The sequence below is a fragment of the Parasteatoda tepidariorum genome, chromosome 11 (genome assembly GCF_982258835.1).
Source record: "Parasteatoda tepidariorum strain Cologne lab strain chromosome 11, Ptep-v5.0, whole genome shotgun sequence".
Taxonomy (NCBI): domain Eukaryota; kingdom Metazoa; phylum Arthropoda; class Arachnida; order Araneae; family Theridiidae; genus Parasteatoda; species Parasteatoda tepidariorum.
Genome location: NC_141765.1, coordinates 323950 through 341459, shown reverse-complemented (window position 1 = coordinate 341459; position 17510 = coordinate 323950). Strand labels below are relative to the sequence as shown.

At 32.6% G+C, this 17510-nt stretch overlaps 1 protein-coding gene across 12 annotated transcripts in view; it reads right to left on the bottom strand.

The window, feature by feature from the left end:
• Positions 1-17510, bottom strand: part of LOC107445131 (SEC14-like protein 2) — a 151290-nt gene that overhangs the window by 63982 nt on the left and 69798 nt on the right. For 4 of the 12 annotated variants that reach the window (XM_087154938.1, XM_087154940.1, XM_087154937.1 and 1 more), the window contains 3 exons: positions 13475-13574; positions 11170-11248; positions 8298-8341 (listed from right to left, as the gene is read on the bottom strand). In XM_087154938.1, the coding sequence (XP_087011064.1) occupies positions 8298-8341; positions 11170-11248; positions 13475-13522 (171 nt within the window). In that variant the 5' untranslated portion in view covers positions 13523-13574. Of the gene's footprint in view, positions 1-5796; positions 6034-8297; positions 8342-11169; positions 11249-13474; positions 13575-15111; positions 15131-15244; positions 15436-15535; positions 15891-17510 lie in introns of those variants that run through there. The other 8 variants (XM_087154932.1, XM_087154934.1, XM_087154931.1 and 5 more) reach the window with 6 other exon arrangements.

Below are 17510 nucleotides of genomic sequence, written 5' to 3'. Positions count from 1 at the left end.
TTGATTTGAAAATTGAGAATTATTTTGATAAGAGCGAGGAATTAGAGAGTGAAATCATACAAAGTCAAGAGTATCAAGATCGAGTAGTGGCTTATAAAGGCAAAATTGAAAGATATTTACTGAAATGCCAGACTACAAGACAGGAAGTAACGGTTAATAGTGGTAACAATAATTTACAAGAAAATATAACTTATGGAAATATCTCGCACGTTGCTAACGTTAAATTACCTAAATTAGAGATAAACAAATGTTTTGGTGATGCTTGTGAGTGGCACAGTTTCTGGAATAGCTATAACATAGCTATACATAGTAATGAGAGTCTTAAAAAAATTGATAAATTTAATTATCTTAAGATGTATTTAGGGGGAGTTGCTTAAAGTGCAATTTCTGGATTCTCATTAACTGAAAGTAATTATGATTCTTCTATTAAGTTGCTTACCGAAAGATTTGGTAGGCAAGATTTAATTATTAGTAGTCATATGAATAAACTTTTATCAATTAATTCTGTAAGAAATTCATATGATATTAAAGCTCTACGTAAGTTCTATGACGAATGTGAAATCCACATTCGCAGTTTGCAATCAATGAATGTAACAAAAGGTAGTTATGGTAATTTACTCTGTCCTGTTATTTTACAAAAGCTACCAGAGGATTTAAATTTAGATTACAATAAAAATAGAAAATCAAGTGTAGATTTTGACATTGATGAACTAATTTCATTTATTAGAAAAGAGGTAGAATGTAGAGAAGCCTCACATGTGTTGTCTAATAGTTCTAAAAAACAAAGTGTTCATTTTGAAACACAGCAACGGTCGGAGAGCCATAGTAAACATAATTATAATCGAAAAGTCTCATCTTCCTCAGCATTAGTTTCGGCATCTAACAACATATTTTGTTTTTTTTGTAATTCCAAAAATCACGAATCAAAAGATTGTTCTCTGACCATCGAAGAAAAAAAACAAACGTTAAAAGATCAATTTCGCTGTTTCCGGTGCTTAAAGAAATATCACACATCCAAAAAATGTTGGAATAAATGTATTTGCAAATTATGTAAGAAACCGCATAGCGAATTAATTTGTGATAAATCAGCAATAAATGAGTCGAAAGAGAAAAACGATACTTTGGCATCCGTTACCGCTTCATGTGTTTCGAAACGAAAACAAAATGAAATGATCTATTTACAGACTTCTTTAGGGGCCGTTCAAAAAGTACGTACACGAAAATGGAGAAATTTTAACCCCCTCCCCCCCTTTCGTACATTACCGTACATAAGGTCTATCTCCCCCCCCCCTTAGAGTACGTACATTTTATTAGTCTACCCCCCCCCCCTTTTCGTAAAAATTAAAATAATCATGTTTTAAATAAAATTAAATATTTATTTAAGGAGTGTGTAGGAAAAAGTCAAATTTCAATTTGGTGTATGCTTATAATGTACGTACTTTGTATAATACCTCCCCCCCTCCCCATCGTACAAAACCGTACAAAATAGCAAATCCCCTCCCCCCCCTTCGGGATGTACGTACTTTTTGAACGGCCCCTTAGCGTATTTGATTTATGGTAATGTAAAGAAGTTGGTTAGAATTTTATTTGACTCTGGTAGCCATCGCAGTTTTTTGAAACGGGATATTTGTAATGAGTTGAACCTCAGGACCATTAAAACTGAACGGTTGCATGTTTTCGGTTTTGGAGAAAAAATTTCCAAGGGGTGTTCTTATGATTTAGTACAAGTGAATCTTCAGAACAAAAACGATAAAAAATTAAATGTTTGCATTGAAGCATTCGTAGTAGAAAAAATAACGTGTGGGAAAATAGCCGCACCCCATGAGAAAATTAAACAATTAGCAAGGAAAAATAATATTTTTCTTTCGGATACCGGAGAAATTGCTGATATAGACATTTTGATCGGAGCCGATTTCCTACATGACGTAATCTTTGATACGTCTTTGAGGCTGGGAAAAGGGCTCGTTGCAACCGATAGTTTATTTGGTTTTGTGGTTCAAGGGAGATTCATGAATAATTGCCAATTAAGTAGGATTGTAAACAATACTATAATATCTGATGTTGATTATTCTTTGTTTTGGAACCTTGAAGGATTAGGAATAAATACTATGAACGAAGAAAAAGTTGATAATAAAAGTGAATTGTTAAAAGGTTTTAATTCTGATTTGCTTTTTGAAAATAATAGGTATAGTGTACGACTTCTCTGGAGACCTAATACAAAACATTTGTTAAATGATAACTTTGAGCTGGCTTCAGAGAGGTTTGACAAATTAAAAGGGAGATTTAAAAATGATAAATCCTTGTTTGAAGAATATAAAAAAAGTTATAAAAACTTACGAAAATGAAGGGATAATTGAGAAAGTTAAAAACACTGATCCCCAAAATTATAAACAATGTTATTTACCTCATACTGCTGTTATAAGAAACGATAAACTAACTAGCAAATTAAGGATTGTATTTGACGGTTCCGCGCATAAAAAAAATGAATTGTCTCTTAACGACTGTTTGTATATTGGGCCAAATTTATATCCAGATATATATGAACTTATGCTAGCGTTTCGGGAAAACAAGATTGCTTTTATAGGGGACGTTCAACAAGCTTTCTTACAAATGGGGATTAATGTAGAAGACCGAGATGTCACAAGATTTCTTTGGTCAGATGACCCCGATAATGATTCGTCTACAGTAATTTATAGATTTTGCCGCGTACTATTTGGTATCAACTGCAGCCCTTTTCTCTTAGCGGCTACTATTAAAGAGCATATTAAAAAGTTTGCAAAATCAAAGCCTCTTGCGTATGAATTACTAAATGAAAGGGTATATGTCGATGACGTCATAGGGGGAAGTGACAGTACAGATACAGCATTTCAAATAAGTTCTGATTGTGTTGAAATATTTCGGGATGCGGGCATGGTATTGAGAAAGTTTCAAACAAATGATAAAAAATTACGTGAATTATGGAAGAATGCAGGCATAAATGTTCAGAATGAAAAGGAATCGTTAGGTCAATCAGGCTTTCCATTTAAAGTTTTAGGAGTTTGTTGGGATCCTGAAAAAGATGTATTTAACTTTGAGTCCAAATATCTGTTAAAAATGATAGACACAGGGCAAATAACGAAACGATTTATTTTGAAAATCATTGGGCGTATTTTTGATCCAGTAGGATTTTTGGGACCCTTTACAATGCTTCTAAAATCTCTAGTTCAAAGCATTTGGAAAAGCGGATTGGAGTGGGATCAAGAGCTACCCTTAGATCTGGAAAATCAGTGGCGCGAAATATGTAAACAACTCGGTGAACTTAATGATTTGAAAATACCGCGTTATTATTTTTTCGAAGTAGGTAACAAAGAAATTATAAGTTCACAGTTACATATCTCCTCTGACGCCAGCTTAAAGGGTTATGGTACAGTAGCATATATCAGATCAGAAACTAGTGATGGGCATATTTCTACATGTTTTGTTTCAGCTAAAAGTAGAATTGCGCCCCTCAAAATGATTACATTACCACGACTTGAGCTATTAGGTGCCCTCCTCTCTGCTAGATTATTTCGAACTATTACTAGAGCCATAAAAATTCCGTGTGACAGTTTCTTTTGGTGCGATTCCTCTATTGTGTGTTGTTGGATAAAAACTCCTGCCATTCGTTTTAAACAATTTGTGCGTAACCGATTGGAAGAAATTCAAGAAATTACTCAACCTAAGGACTGGTTCCACTGCCCCGGAATTGACAATCCTGCCGATCTTATTAGCAGAGGTGCTTCCATGAGTATATTGAAGAATTCCGACATTTGGTGGAAGGGGCCACCTTGGTTGTCACTTCCGACCGAAATGTGGCCAGAATTGAAACTCTTCAAAGAAAATGATGAACAAATTGAGTATCGTAAAAATGAAATCACCGTTATGAAATGTGTAGATGGTCAAGAACTTGAGTTGATAAATATCGCTAACTTTAGCAACCTCGAAAAAGTTGTTCGAATCATAGCGTGGGTAGTGCGATATTTGAACTGTTTAAAGAAAGTTAAGCCGAATATGGACACTTTGACTGCAGAAGAGCTCCGAAATTCTGAAGATATATTAGTAAAGCTTACTCAAGCAAAATTCTTCGAAAGTGAGATACGAACTCTCCAATCTAGTTTGCCTATTCCAGCTTCTTCTACTATTTTCAATTTAGCTCCTTGTCTTGATGAAAAAGGTATCCTGAGAATCACAGGAAGATTGGACGAAGGAGATTATTCTTTTGATGAGAAAAAGCCTATAATCATACCAAGACAGTCTAAATTTGCAGAGTTGCTTGTCAAGCGAGAACACGAAAATGTATTTCATTCTGGAGTAGAGAGCACTCTAGTACAAATTCGAAGAAGATTTTGGGTGCCTAAAGGAAGACAATTAGTAAAAAAGGTTGTCTCGAAATGTTTGATTTGTCGCAGATACACAGCCAAGCCTTCTACCCAAATGACTGGACAGCTTCCAAAAGATCGAATTAGTGAAACTCCTGCTTTTACCGTATGCGGAATTGATTTTGCCGGACCAATCTACATCAAGGGTGAAAATGGAATAAAGAAATCATATATAGCCTTGTTCACATGCGCAGTCACGAGAGCAATACATCTTGAATTAGTCTCAGACATGACTACTTCAAATTTTCTGCTCGCATTCAGAAGATTTCTCTCTAGAAGAGGTGGTTGCCATACAATTTACTCCGACAACGCCAAGACTTTTAAATGTACCGATAAAGAGCTTCAAAGATTATTTGATATTTTGGAAAATTCCGAGTTCAAAAACTTTCTTGCTGCTAAAAGAATATCCTGGAAATTCATCGTCCAACTTGCCCCTTGGTGGGGAGGATTTTATGAAAGATTGGTAAAAAGTGTCAAAGAGCCTCTAAAGAAAATACTTAGAAAAGCTCTTTTAAATTTTGAAGAGATGACCACTATATTGACTGAAATCGAAACCATCGTTAATCTTCGACCCTTGTCCTACGTCACTAACGAAATTGGTGAACCGGAAATTCTTACCCCATCACAGTTTTTAACCCCTGGTAAAGAAAAGGCAGAGTATCCAGCCCATTTCATAGAAACCATCCATAGAGAATCCACCTAAAAGATTCTTATAAAAAGAAAAGAATACCAAGCTACATTATTGGCTAATTTATGGAAGCGCTGGAAGGAGCGCTATTTGTTTAATTTGAGATCTGCGCACAACTTTACTTCTCCTAACCAAACAAAATGTTTGAAAGTGGGAGATGTGGTTATGATGGAGGGCACCACAAAATCAAAACTATTATGGGACATAGGTATCATAACAAAAGTATTTCAAGGGCGTGATGGACTTGTAAGATCTTACCTTATTCGCAAATCCAACGGCGAGTATAAACGCCCTGTACAACTTATTTATCCTTTAGAACTCAATGACTGAAATGAACAATGATAATGTTTTTATTTTAATTTTCTTATTAGATTATGTTTTTTTTTTTAATTTTCTTTCAAGTGAATATTTGCATCTCATTTCAAATTTATTTGCATTTAAATGTTATTTGTTTAATATGTTTATGTTATTTTTTAATATGTTTATGTTATTTTTGTCTAATTTTTATGTTTAAAATTTTAGTGAACTCGGAGGAGTTCAAGTGGGGAGTGTTGAGGATTTATAATAACAGATGGCGCTGAGCGCAAACAATTTTTTTATTATTTTTTCTGCACTTCTTAAGTTTCAGTTTGGATTTAACCACTGAACCACAATGAAATAAAATCCTTTTTATTATTACAATTTGTGTAATTATTGTTGAATTCGACTCACCCGCAAAATGATTTCCTGGGGGATTTTCTTCACCTCTTCTCTAATAGCTCTTTGAAGGCCTCTCAATGTAGAAATTCTTCGCTTAATCAGTTTGTTTTTCAGATGTCCCCATAGGAAATAGTCGCATGGTGCAGCATCAGGACTGTTTGAAATCCATTGTTCTGGTCTCAGGAATAGCACTTGCTGATCTGTTAGGAATTTCTGGGTAACCTTAGATGCATGTGATGGGGCAGAGTCCTGATTGAACACACCATCACCATTAGGGTACAATCTGCAGTAATCATCCTTAAGAAAGGGCTTTAATATCTTCTGTATATAATACTCAGAATTTATTTTGGCCCCAGGTTTCACAAACCGAGGTTTGGTCAAACCATGGGCGGATATGCCCATCCAAACCATTACGCCTTTGGGATGAGGCACCGTGGTTGATGGTGTCAAGTCTCGCCTGTTCTGCCCGCGACTAAGATATTGAACTTTAGATTTAGCATTGGTATCAGATAGATAGATCCAAGCTTCATCAGTTGTAATGAACTTTCGCCATCTGTCCTTACGGAGAAGCTTGTAGAGGGGTCATGAACGTTGCCTCCTAATCTGCACCGATCTCTCACTTAAATGATGACATTTAGGTTTTTTATGGCATTTCTTCTTCAACTTTTGTTTTAGTTGATAGCTTACAACTTGCTGACTCACGTTAAGAGCTTTAGCCATGCTTGCCTGTGTTGGTGGATCCGGTTTTGATGTCATCTTATCAAGCTTCTGCAAATCTGATTTCTTCAATTTGCTTGGCCGTCCACTTTTTCTCGGTTTTGCATTATTTTGCATCGATCCGAGTTTCGAATTCTTGATGCGACTGATATGGCTGAGTGGAACCTTTCTTTTTAAAATGGGTTTGTATAATCCTGTGGCTCCAGTGAAGTTCTAAAAATGCTTGTACTTGACCAATTAGCTTTTTGTCAAATTTCTTCAAAGGCATTTTTGTGATTTTATGAAATAGTATTGCAATTGAAAGTCTAATAGCAGAGCTTTAGATCAGTAAGCTATATATGTAAAAAGGGTTTAAAACTTTAGTGGTAGATAGCCACAAAAGTGATCCCTATACTTTTTTGTTACCCTGTAGAAGGTCTTGGTTATCGAATTCCCTGTTTTTTTTTTGTTTTTTTTCTCTTCTCAAAAGCCACCTTCCAGGAAATCCTTTTTAATTTGTTTAAAAATCCCCCATAACAAACAAAAAGCTTTTTAAGTTATTACTGGTGTATAAAAAATTTCAATAACCTATTAGGTTGTTAAATCTTCGAATGAACAAGAAGAGATTGAGACATAAGTAGGACTGAGAAATTTCGCTCTTATAAACTCAGGGGAAAAGCTTGAGGAAAACTTTAGCATCAATATGAATCGTATTTATCTTTAAAGTATTATTGCATTTCTTAGTATCATGGCATGGAATAATTTGGAATGAATCAAATTTTTATTGTGATCAATCAACAGCAGAGTTAATTATCAATGATGATTTTTTAAGGGTTAAACCGTAAAACTACTTTTTGCTGTGCCATTGAACACGCTTGCCAAAAAAGTAGCAAATATGTATTTTTAAATTTTTTTTTATTATTATTTCCAATATGTTTATTTAAATTCACGTTTCCTGGTCCGATTAAATATACGAACGCCCAAAAAATCTTCTGAATGGTAATATAAAAGGAAAATGTAAATCCTAATCTTCCTAGAATATAGAATGATCACATTTTGCCTAGTAAACACAACACAGATAAACTGGAAGGTTTCCATGCTTTTTCCGGTTTTTGGAAGTTTGCTATATATTTAGGATATAGGGGGAAAATTTAAGTCTTAATCGTAAAACTTACTATAGTCTGACTATGGAAAGTACTCCCCTAGCCATTCATCTGGTACAGTGGCGGTGACTATGGTTACGAGGTTTCACTATTTCAAGCAGGGGTGTTAGGTCAATATGTAAGACAAGTTTTGGCTCTGGTCAGTGAGAGAAATGGAATCAAGGGAAAGAGAAGCTCCCCTCCCCCTTGTTTCCATAACAGCAGACGGCTTTAGACTTTGTGGTAAGGGGAGTTCATTCCATAGTAAACTCTAAAATATAGACTAATCACATTTTGTCTAGTATGCACAGCACTGATACAGGTATAAGCCGGAAGGCTTCCATGCCTTTTTTTGCCGGTTTTAGGAAACTTGGTAACCATTCATATACATTTATTCTATTAGTAACTATCCTGACGCCTAAAAAAAACTTTTATTTTTAAGGAAAGAATATGATAATCCCAAATGTTTTCATTATAGCTATTAAAAGGGTAGAAACGGCGTGCGCGGCGTGTGAAAATATAAGCAAATAAACAAAAGGGGGAAATCAAAAATTTAAATACAAAATATTTACTTAATTCCTTTAAATAAGTTATAATTCTGCCAGTAACTTACATTTAAGTTATTAAATATGAATTATTTCATTACACAAAATGAAAATAAACAATTCATACAACCTTTCTAAACATTTCTTCTGCTTTCTCTAAATTAAAGCTTCTAGCTGAAAAATAAATACATAAATTCATTTTTTTGAGTTTTTAAAAGAATAACTTTTATAAAATATACTTATTTTAAAAATAAAATACATACTTACTTGAAAACGCATACAGCAATGTATAATAAAATAAATTTTAATTATTAATTTATATAATTTAAGACTAGCAAGGAATCACTCCGATTTCATACTGCGTACACAACAGTGTGTCGAACACTGTTGTTCAGAGTGTTGAACAATTTATTCGGTGACACGGTGGAAAAAACCGTAGAAAAAGCCGCCCCAGAAGGAGTAGGTTTCTTCTGACCCAAGGGGAAGATATATAAGAAACTCTTTCTTTTTTTTTCTTTCTTTTTTTTCCTTTTTTTTTTAAATATCTAATATCCTTTTTTTTTTTTTTTTTTTAAAAATTAAGTTAATAATTGCAATCGTATTCATTTTCACCAATTTAATACATCATTTTTAAATAAGTAAAACATTGGAAGAGAAAATGAACTTAATAAATTAAAACAAATGTGGTTTTCTTTAATGTTTTACATAAAGAAGTATAGTAGGACTTATTTTATAAACATATAAAGAACTGTTAAATACCGCAATCAAATTCTATATTGTATTGCAACAAATCCTATATATATATTTTTTTTTCGAATGGCAGGCACTGAACTTTATTCGTTTCGCCTTAGAAGATGCCAGAGTTGTTACTCATTTCGCGTTATCCAGTGGGATAACGCGAAACTCACTTTCCACTCATCACACACAACAGAGGACAACATAATAGAGAGAAATATCCATGCCCAGAGCGGGATTCGAGCCCGCGGCCATTGGCTTCGCAGTCAGGCGCGCTAACCACTCGGCCACCTGGCCGGCACAAATCCTATATTGTATTCACAGATTACAAATAGTATCTTTATTTTCAAAACCAAATGTTGTGAGATATGAATACTCAAGACAACTCTTGCAAAAAAGTGCTCAACGAAGTTATCTCTCAATGGATTTTTCATTACAGATTTTATTTTTACATATCTAATCATAAAATCATAAGTTAATAATAATTTATGAAATAATCCTAAGAATTTTCATTGTGAATGTTTTATACATTGGCATTTAAGAAAGTTGCAACCCATCGATTGGTTTTAAATATTAAATAGTTTATTTAATTTGTATCACTTTCTCATTTTTCATTTTTATAATCTAAATTTTTATTTAAAAGTAATCCTAAAAGAAATAAATCGGTTTCTTATCTAAAAAACCATCGATTGGTTTCAAATATAAAATAGTGTATTTCAATTTTATCATTAAAATATTAATTAAAGGTATGAATTGTTGTGATTTATTCATTGCTTCGAATAGGGGGGGGGGCATGATTTCTTTAACTATATATCTTAAAATAATAAAAGATTTACTTTATTCAAATTTTAAGCATATACGAAAAGAACATTTGAATAATATTTTTTATAACTTTCATCTAAAAATTTTAAATAGGGAATCGATATTCGGAGACTTAGAAAAAAGTTTCGTTGTGTTCACATTTTTTTCCCGAGAACTAATATGATTTGGTGGTTAATGTCACACAGCTACACTAACTAGCTATTGGCACCGATATGGGATTCATCCTTAATGATTATCGGAAAACACTACTGGCGTATGTGCACACTACGTACATTGGATAGTAGATGGATATAGTAATAATCCGGCCTTTGCACCACACTTCCCAATTGCCTAATCCATCTGTGGATTTTACCGGATCTAAAACCATCAGGATGCTGACACTAGCCACAAGCCATAATAGGCAAAAAAATTATTTTATTGAAATTTTGAGCACTATTTCAAGGTTTCATTTTATTTTATAACCGTCGTTAAACAGCCTACCTAAGATTTAGGTTTACGACTACTAATGTTCAACTCCGTAGCCTGGTAGTTTTGAACCTAATCCAGAAGATAAGGGAACTCCTGGATCAAGTATTGGGAGAAATTTGCCTTGGTAGTGGACTTTTGATGGAACTAACCCGCCTTTGCGTTACATGAAGAGGAAGACCACGAGAACCTCCCACGGTTAACTTGACGGCAAGGGGACTCTAACCAATAATCCGTCTACCACTGAGGATATTTCACGTCAGCACTAGGGTCGGTAAAAACCGGATGCGAAATTCGTATCGATCAGCCATCGCTGGGATTTGAACCCGGCTCACCTCATAACGCTCTATCCCCTGAGCTATCGCGGCTCAAGATTGGGAAGAATTCGGATTTTTTTCTGAGTAGATGCATTAAAAGTAAAATTTAGAGACTAAATAAAATAAGTTGTGCCCAAATTAGAAGAAGGGAAAAAAATCTCCTAGTAGATTTCCAATTTATGTCAGTTTCAGTTCACTGATATTTTTGAAAAATTCATGTTCATTGGCTACTTCTATTTTCGCTTCCAGCCAATTTCGCCAAATGAACTCAAGGACAATACTCCTGAGGTATAAATAATGGCATAAAAATGGACTATAGAAAGAAACTGGATTTTTTATAAACCCAAGCAACCCTTATATTTCATTTATAGGTTGGTTTTAATATAGTAGTATGCCATTTTAAACATTTTAGTAAATATATACCTGTATATATTAGGTGGACCAGAAAGTAATGTCGTTTCGGAGCATTAAAAATTCGTTAGCCTTATAATTCGTTTTTTTTTCGATCCATTTCGATGCATTTCGGTATGTTTCGATACATTTTCGATGTATATACTTTTTTGTCATCATTTTTATCATGATTCTAAAAACCTATATCACGGAACACCCTATCTATGTAGACAAAATATATCTGCATATTTATAAACAAAAAAAGTTACGCACCTTTCAACCATTTCCTATAATATGCATCATCATCGTTAAACTCTGGTCTAACATCAAGATCAGATACTTTTTCACGTAACTGGAATAAATAAATGGAAATGGAATGAATATCAAGATGTTTTAGTAATTTGAAGTCAAAGTTACAAAAATTTAGCTTAAAATTTTTTACATGCTACTAGTTTCCGTATCAACGCTGGTTTGTAACTCTGGCAAAATCTGAAAGTGTTAAACGAAGGGGAGTGCGATGCTCCTTGCAAAATTGAAATTTATTTACTATTTCATATATATATATATACACTACTCTACAATAATGGAAGAGACACTTTCAGTTTTTGACATTTTTTGAAATTTCTCAATAAATACTTAGGAGATTATTTTGTAACTTTAGATGTGTATAGGTCATGCGATTTCTCATACTAATCAATAAAGCTTAAAGCTTTCACAGGTTTGTGGGATTGTCAACAAATCAAAAATGAAAACAAGTATTTTTGAACACTATGCCAGAAAATATAGCAATAAGTTTGAAAGTTATTGCTATATTATTTGAATATTTATATTTTTTGAGAATTTTGAATATTTTTCTGTGATCGTAAACAACGCTACTATTATACAAGAACTTTTAATTTTCCTTTTTTGTTTCATAATTTAGGTCACCACTTCACGATCTTTAATCTGTGTTTTATACGACCGGCGTTGAGCAGTGAGTCCACAAAGTGGATTTGCAGCTTTTTCATGATCAACTTTTTTGCTTAGAATCTAGGAGACAAGGGAACTTAGGTAATTAGAATCATGACTAATTCTTCTTTAAAAAGATTTAAGCAAAACTATCAAGTATTCATGTAAAACGAAGATCTGAACCTCTCATGGTTAATCCGATAGCACTGGACTGGTTCCCACCAGCTTATATTTTGCATTAGCATTGGAGATGTATGCTAGAATATAGAAATCAACCACCTATACCTGTTGCGATCTTTGGTAGATTCAGTCCGACTAGACTGAACTATATCAACTTTCATTTTATTTTACAACCGGTGTTGAAGAGTCAATCCAATTCTGAGTTTACGACTATCAATGTTCAACTCCGTAGCTTTGTAATTTTAAACCCACCCATGAAGACAAAGGAACTCCTGGATCAAGCATTGAAACAAGCTAGCCATCATGGTAGACTTTTTTGATGGAACTAACCCGCATCTGCGTTGCATGGAGAGGAAAACCACGAAAACCTCCAACAGTTAACCCGACGACAAGGGAATTCTAATCCATGATCCGTCTACCGTGAGGATATTTTACGTCAGCACGGCGGTCGGTGCGAGCCATGAATAGAATTCGTATCTACAGCTACTGCTGGATTCGAACCTGGATCATTGGGAGGAGAACGCCTTAACCACTTTGTGCCTCAGAGTTGCCATTAGATTTAGTAAATATTTAAGATGTCAGCTTGATATTTCGGATTTAATGCTTAGTATTTTAAGAGTTCCCTTTGATGATCCCTCTGCTTTTTTTCAAGTAAAAAAAAATTAATCTGATGAAAAGTTAATTAGAGAAAAATAATTTAGCGTTATTTCATAATTTATTAACGGTTATTTTTAATAATTCGAATATACTAAATGAAATTTCGAACTTTGAAGACCAAATGGAGTTTTGAACTACGTTTTGTTATTCTATGTCGTTTCCAACTTAATGCATTTGACTCATTAACTAGTATTACTCATCATTATTACCCTAACCCCCCCCCAAAAAAGAAAAAAGATCGCTTACGAAAACAAGTTTAATAGGGCTAAATTATCTGTGTCAACCAAAATAAATTGTAAATTTAAATATAGATTGTGAAATGAATGAGTTGTCGTAATTTATAATTCCTAGTACTCATTCAAATTGTCAGCGCCTAGTCGTTGGCTCTTTTGGTATCTTACTGATTCCAAGTGAGATATTTTAAGTTTGTTAGTTGAACATTTGTTACCAAGTGCCCTTGAGTCCTTCCATTTCAAAAGCACTAAAAGACTTACTACCGTCCTCCATCGGAAATAAAAGACTTTACAAAATAAATGAATGCGGTACAGTTAAATAAGTCTAAAATAAGAACTTTCCTTTAAGAAATCTCGATTTCTTTAAAATATATATATCCTTCATCCATTCAGATCTTTAAATATATCTCTTTTAAAATTTATTTTGTAACTTTCTGCAAAACTTGAAATTTTTTTTTTTCTAAAAACTTTTACGGTCAACATTTAGCTGGACTATCAGTCGTTTGAAATCTTCCCAAAGCATGCTCAGAATATTAAACGTGAATAATTATAGTCATTACTTTGTTAATTAATTCTTTTTCGTCAACAATGGGTTCACTGACATCCATGATTGAATCTTCTTTTGCTTCCTAACGATAGAACGTATTCAACTTTCCATATCTGAAAAAAAGAAAAAACAATTAAGTTGCCATACAGTTTTCTAAAAAAAGAAGACAAAATCAGATTTTTTTATAGTTTGAATCTTTACGGAAATTTAATCAGAGCTATAATTTCATTCAAAATAGAACTTCATAAAACTTTAATATATGGGAAATTGTAATATATAGGCAATTGTATATGGGAATCGAAATTTATCGAAAATGGCAGCCCCGAACCAGCATATTATTTTTAATGCATTTTTTTCTTTTTCTTACATATTAATGATATTTTAAAGGATACTTTTATGTATATAATCAATATATAGCGGATAAGTTGCATTATTATCAATTTTAATGTAAGTTACATTATTCTTATTTTTTATATTATTACCGTCGTTGAACAGCCGACCCAATTTTTGGGTTTACGACTACTAATGTTCAACTTCGTAGCCTTGTAATTTTTAACCCAATCTAGAAGACAAGGAAACTCCTGGATCAGTACCCCTAGAGATATTGGTTTGCTATGGGAACATGGAGGACTTTGTGACCCGACAGATTTAGCGTGCATCAGTCACCATTTCCGACACTACATCCATTCCTATAAGTCTTCGGTCTGCGGGGATCGAACCAACGACCTCTTGGACATGGGCCCAGTGCCCTACCAACCAGGCTATGCCTGCCTACTTTATTTTTATTGAAATAAAGCATTGCTTTTAAAATTGGTAATTGGTTTAGTAGTCCCTAACCTAGAACGATATATATATATATATATATATATATATATATATTAAATAAATTTCAATTTTGAAAGGAGCATCGCACTCTCCTTCGTTTAACACTTTGAGATCTTGCCAGAGTTGCCCTATAGACAAACCAGAGTTGATGTTTACGCAAAAGAAGAGTAACGTAGATTTTGAGACGTTGAATAATACGAATGTTATTTATTTTGAGAATACCTGAATAGTTTCAATCTTATTGCCGAAAAATATTTAGATAAATAACTGATAAACTGATAGGCAAAACAGACAAATAGCTGATAATTAAACAAATGACTGATTTAATTTTGCAACTAAATAATATTTTATTTAGCCCTTTTTTTCGTAAATTTTATATCTTTGAGAATTTTGCCCTTTATCTGCTAGTATTAAATTTTGGAATTAGTCACAAAAAAAGGGGGGTTGAGGGGGCTCAAGATTTTAAATCTTTCAGTTTCATAAAATGTCACCAGTATTAAATAGAATTTTCGTATTTAGAATTCGATAGCAAAGCTATTTCTAAACAAGTTTTTCAGACTTATGTAATAATTATCATAATAAACTAAATGAATTGGATAGCCAGTCCGCCATTCATAATTCACTTTCTTCTGAAATGTCCATTTCGAAATTTCGTTTGCAATTTTTTTAGAATAAAAAAACTAATCGAAATATGAACTAGGTGTGCTAAAAACTATGATTTTTCTTAAAACCAACATTTTTAAGACACAATTGATTAAATAGAGATTCAGGTTTTTTTTTACATATCTCATATAGGGAAATAAGGGAATAAAAAAATTTACTTACAAATAAATTGATGAAAATAAATTGTTATAATGCAATAACTAAAAAATAAAACACTTTTCCATGAAAACACATAAATCGCTCATTTGTTTAAATGCGTTATTATTCAGGAAAGGGAATAATAAATTTTACTTACAAATAAATTGACGAAAAAAATTGTTTAATACAATAATACAAAAAAGAGCATCTGAAATTTCAAAATTTCCTTTAGATTAAAAAAAAAAAAAACACCTTCATTTCACAATTGTTTTTTCAATGTTTAAATATCAACATTTATAGATAAATTATGCTACATGATATCATTCATTTAATTAGAAAAGCAAATGCAATAACTAAAAAATAAAACACTTATAAATGAAAACACATAAATCGCTCATTTGTTTAGATGCGTTATTATTCAGGAAAGGGAATAATAAAATTTACTTACAAATAAATTGATGAAAAAAAAAATGTTTAATACAATAATACAAAAAAGAGCATCTGAAGTTTCAAAATTTCCTCTTGATTAAAAAAAAAAAAAACATCTTCATTTCACAATTGCTTTTTCAATGTTTAAATATCAACATTTATAGATAAATTATGCTACATGATATCATTCATTTAATTAGAAAAACAAATGCAATAACGAAAAAATAAAACACTTTTCCATGAAAACACAGAAATCGCGCATTTGTTTAGATGCGTTATTAATCAGGAAGATAAAGAAGATAAGCAATATCTCATCAGGGAAAAAGTATGGAGAAGATATCATTATTTCGCTTTCACATGACCTTAATCAATTCATTATCTTCTCCATTGTTTTATCAAAAAAGCTAAGCAAATTATGGAGATTCTGCACTTAAAAATAGTTTTTGTTTCTGCGCATAAGTTCTTTTCTTATCGATTAATATTGAAAAAAATTGGTATTGAAATTTCAGATAATATATATATATATATATATATATATATATATATATATATATATATATATATATATATATATATATATATATATATATATATATATATATATATATATATATATATATATATATATATATACAGTCAAACCTCGATATCTCGAACTTGAAGAGAGAGGAGAAAAAATTCGAGATACCGAAAATTCGAATTATCGAAAATCGTATGTTATCGATGGTAAAATAAAGAAAAATGCTCCTTACATACCTTATTTACTATTCCTTATTTATTCTAAAAACACTTTTTACACTTTAATTTAAAAAAAGATTCAATTGTTGTTTGCTTTAGAGATGTGTAAGGAAGTTTGTAACACTTTCTAATTGGACTATAGCTTTAAATGTCTCCTCTGACATATTTGGCTGTATCTCAATAAATCTCCTTACAGTGTCCACTGCAGAAAGTGTTTGTTAGTAACATTGGGTGGTAAATCTTCGATTTTCTTATCCTCTTCTTCTGATAGTTCACAAGAAGCGTTCGTTTGAGCAATGATATCATTGTCATCCCGCTGACCACACACTGTTACTCCATCATCTACGTTTACAAAGTCATGAAATTCCATGTCATCAAGTTTCATGAGTCCGGTCAATCTGTCCCAATCATTTTCGGTGCAGTTTTCAGTAGAATGAACGATATTGATTGTTTGACTACTTTCGTGATCTTTAATGAATCCAGCCTTCTTGAAGCCATTCATTATCGTAGAGAAAGACACATCATTCCATGCCACTGACGTCTTTATGTCCGTTTTTAAAAAAAAGTTTATCATTATGTGAATTGGTTTTCTATTCTTAATTTTTTTAAATTATTTTTGGAACAGTTTTTTATTTTCGGAAGAAAATTCTACACTATTTATGGTGAAAAAAAAGTCAAGTTATCGAGGGATTAGAAAAAAAAAAAAATTCGTGAAATCGAGGTTCGACTGTGTGTGTGTGTATATATATATATATATATATATATATATATATATATATATATATATATATATATATATATATATATATATATATATAAACTCCTGTTTGTGAAAATTGCAACACCATGAAGGAATTGTCATAATTGAATGAAATTTACTACACAGTTGAGTGGCAGTGGTACAAATAAATGATTAAACTTTCAAAGCAAACAAACAATAACAAGATATCGAAATCAGTATTTTGTGTAGCCACCACGCGCCGCAATAAGCGTTGCTACACGACGTGGCATGGAGTCAAGCAAATTTTGAATGTCTGTCTGAGGAAGAGCATTCTATATAGTTTGTATGCGTACCCAAAGTTCGTCTGTAGAAGCAACAGGACGAGGATCACGAGCGAGGCACCGATCAACGAAATGACACACACGTTCAATCGGTGACATATCTGGGGAATACGCAAGCCAAGGAAGAAGCTGTACCTGTCGCAATGCAAGGAAGGATTGAACAGTCCTCGCAATATGAGAACGGGCATTGTCTT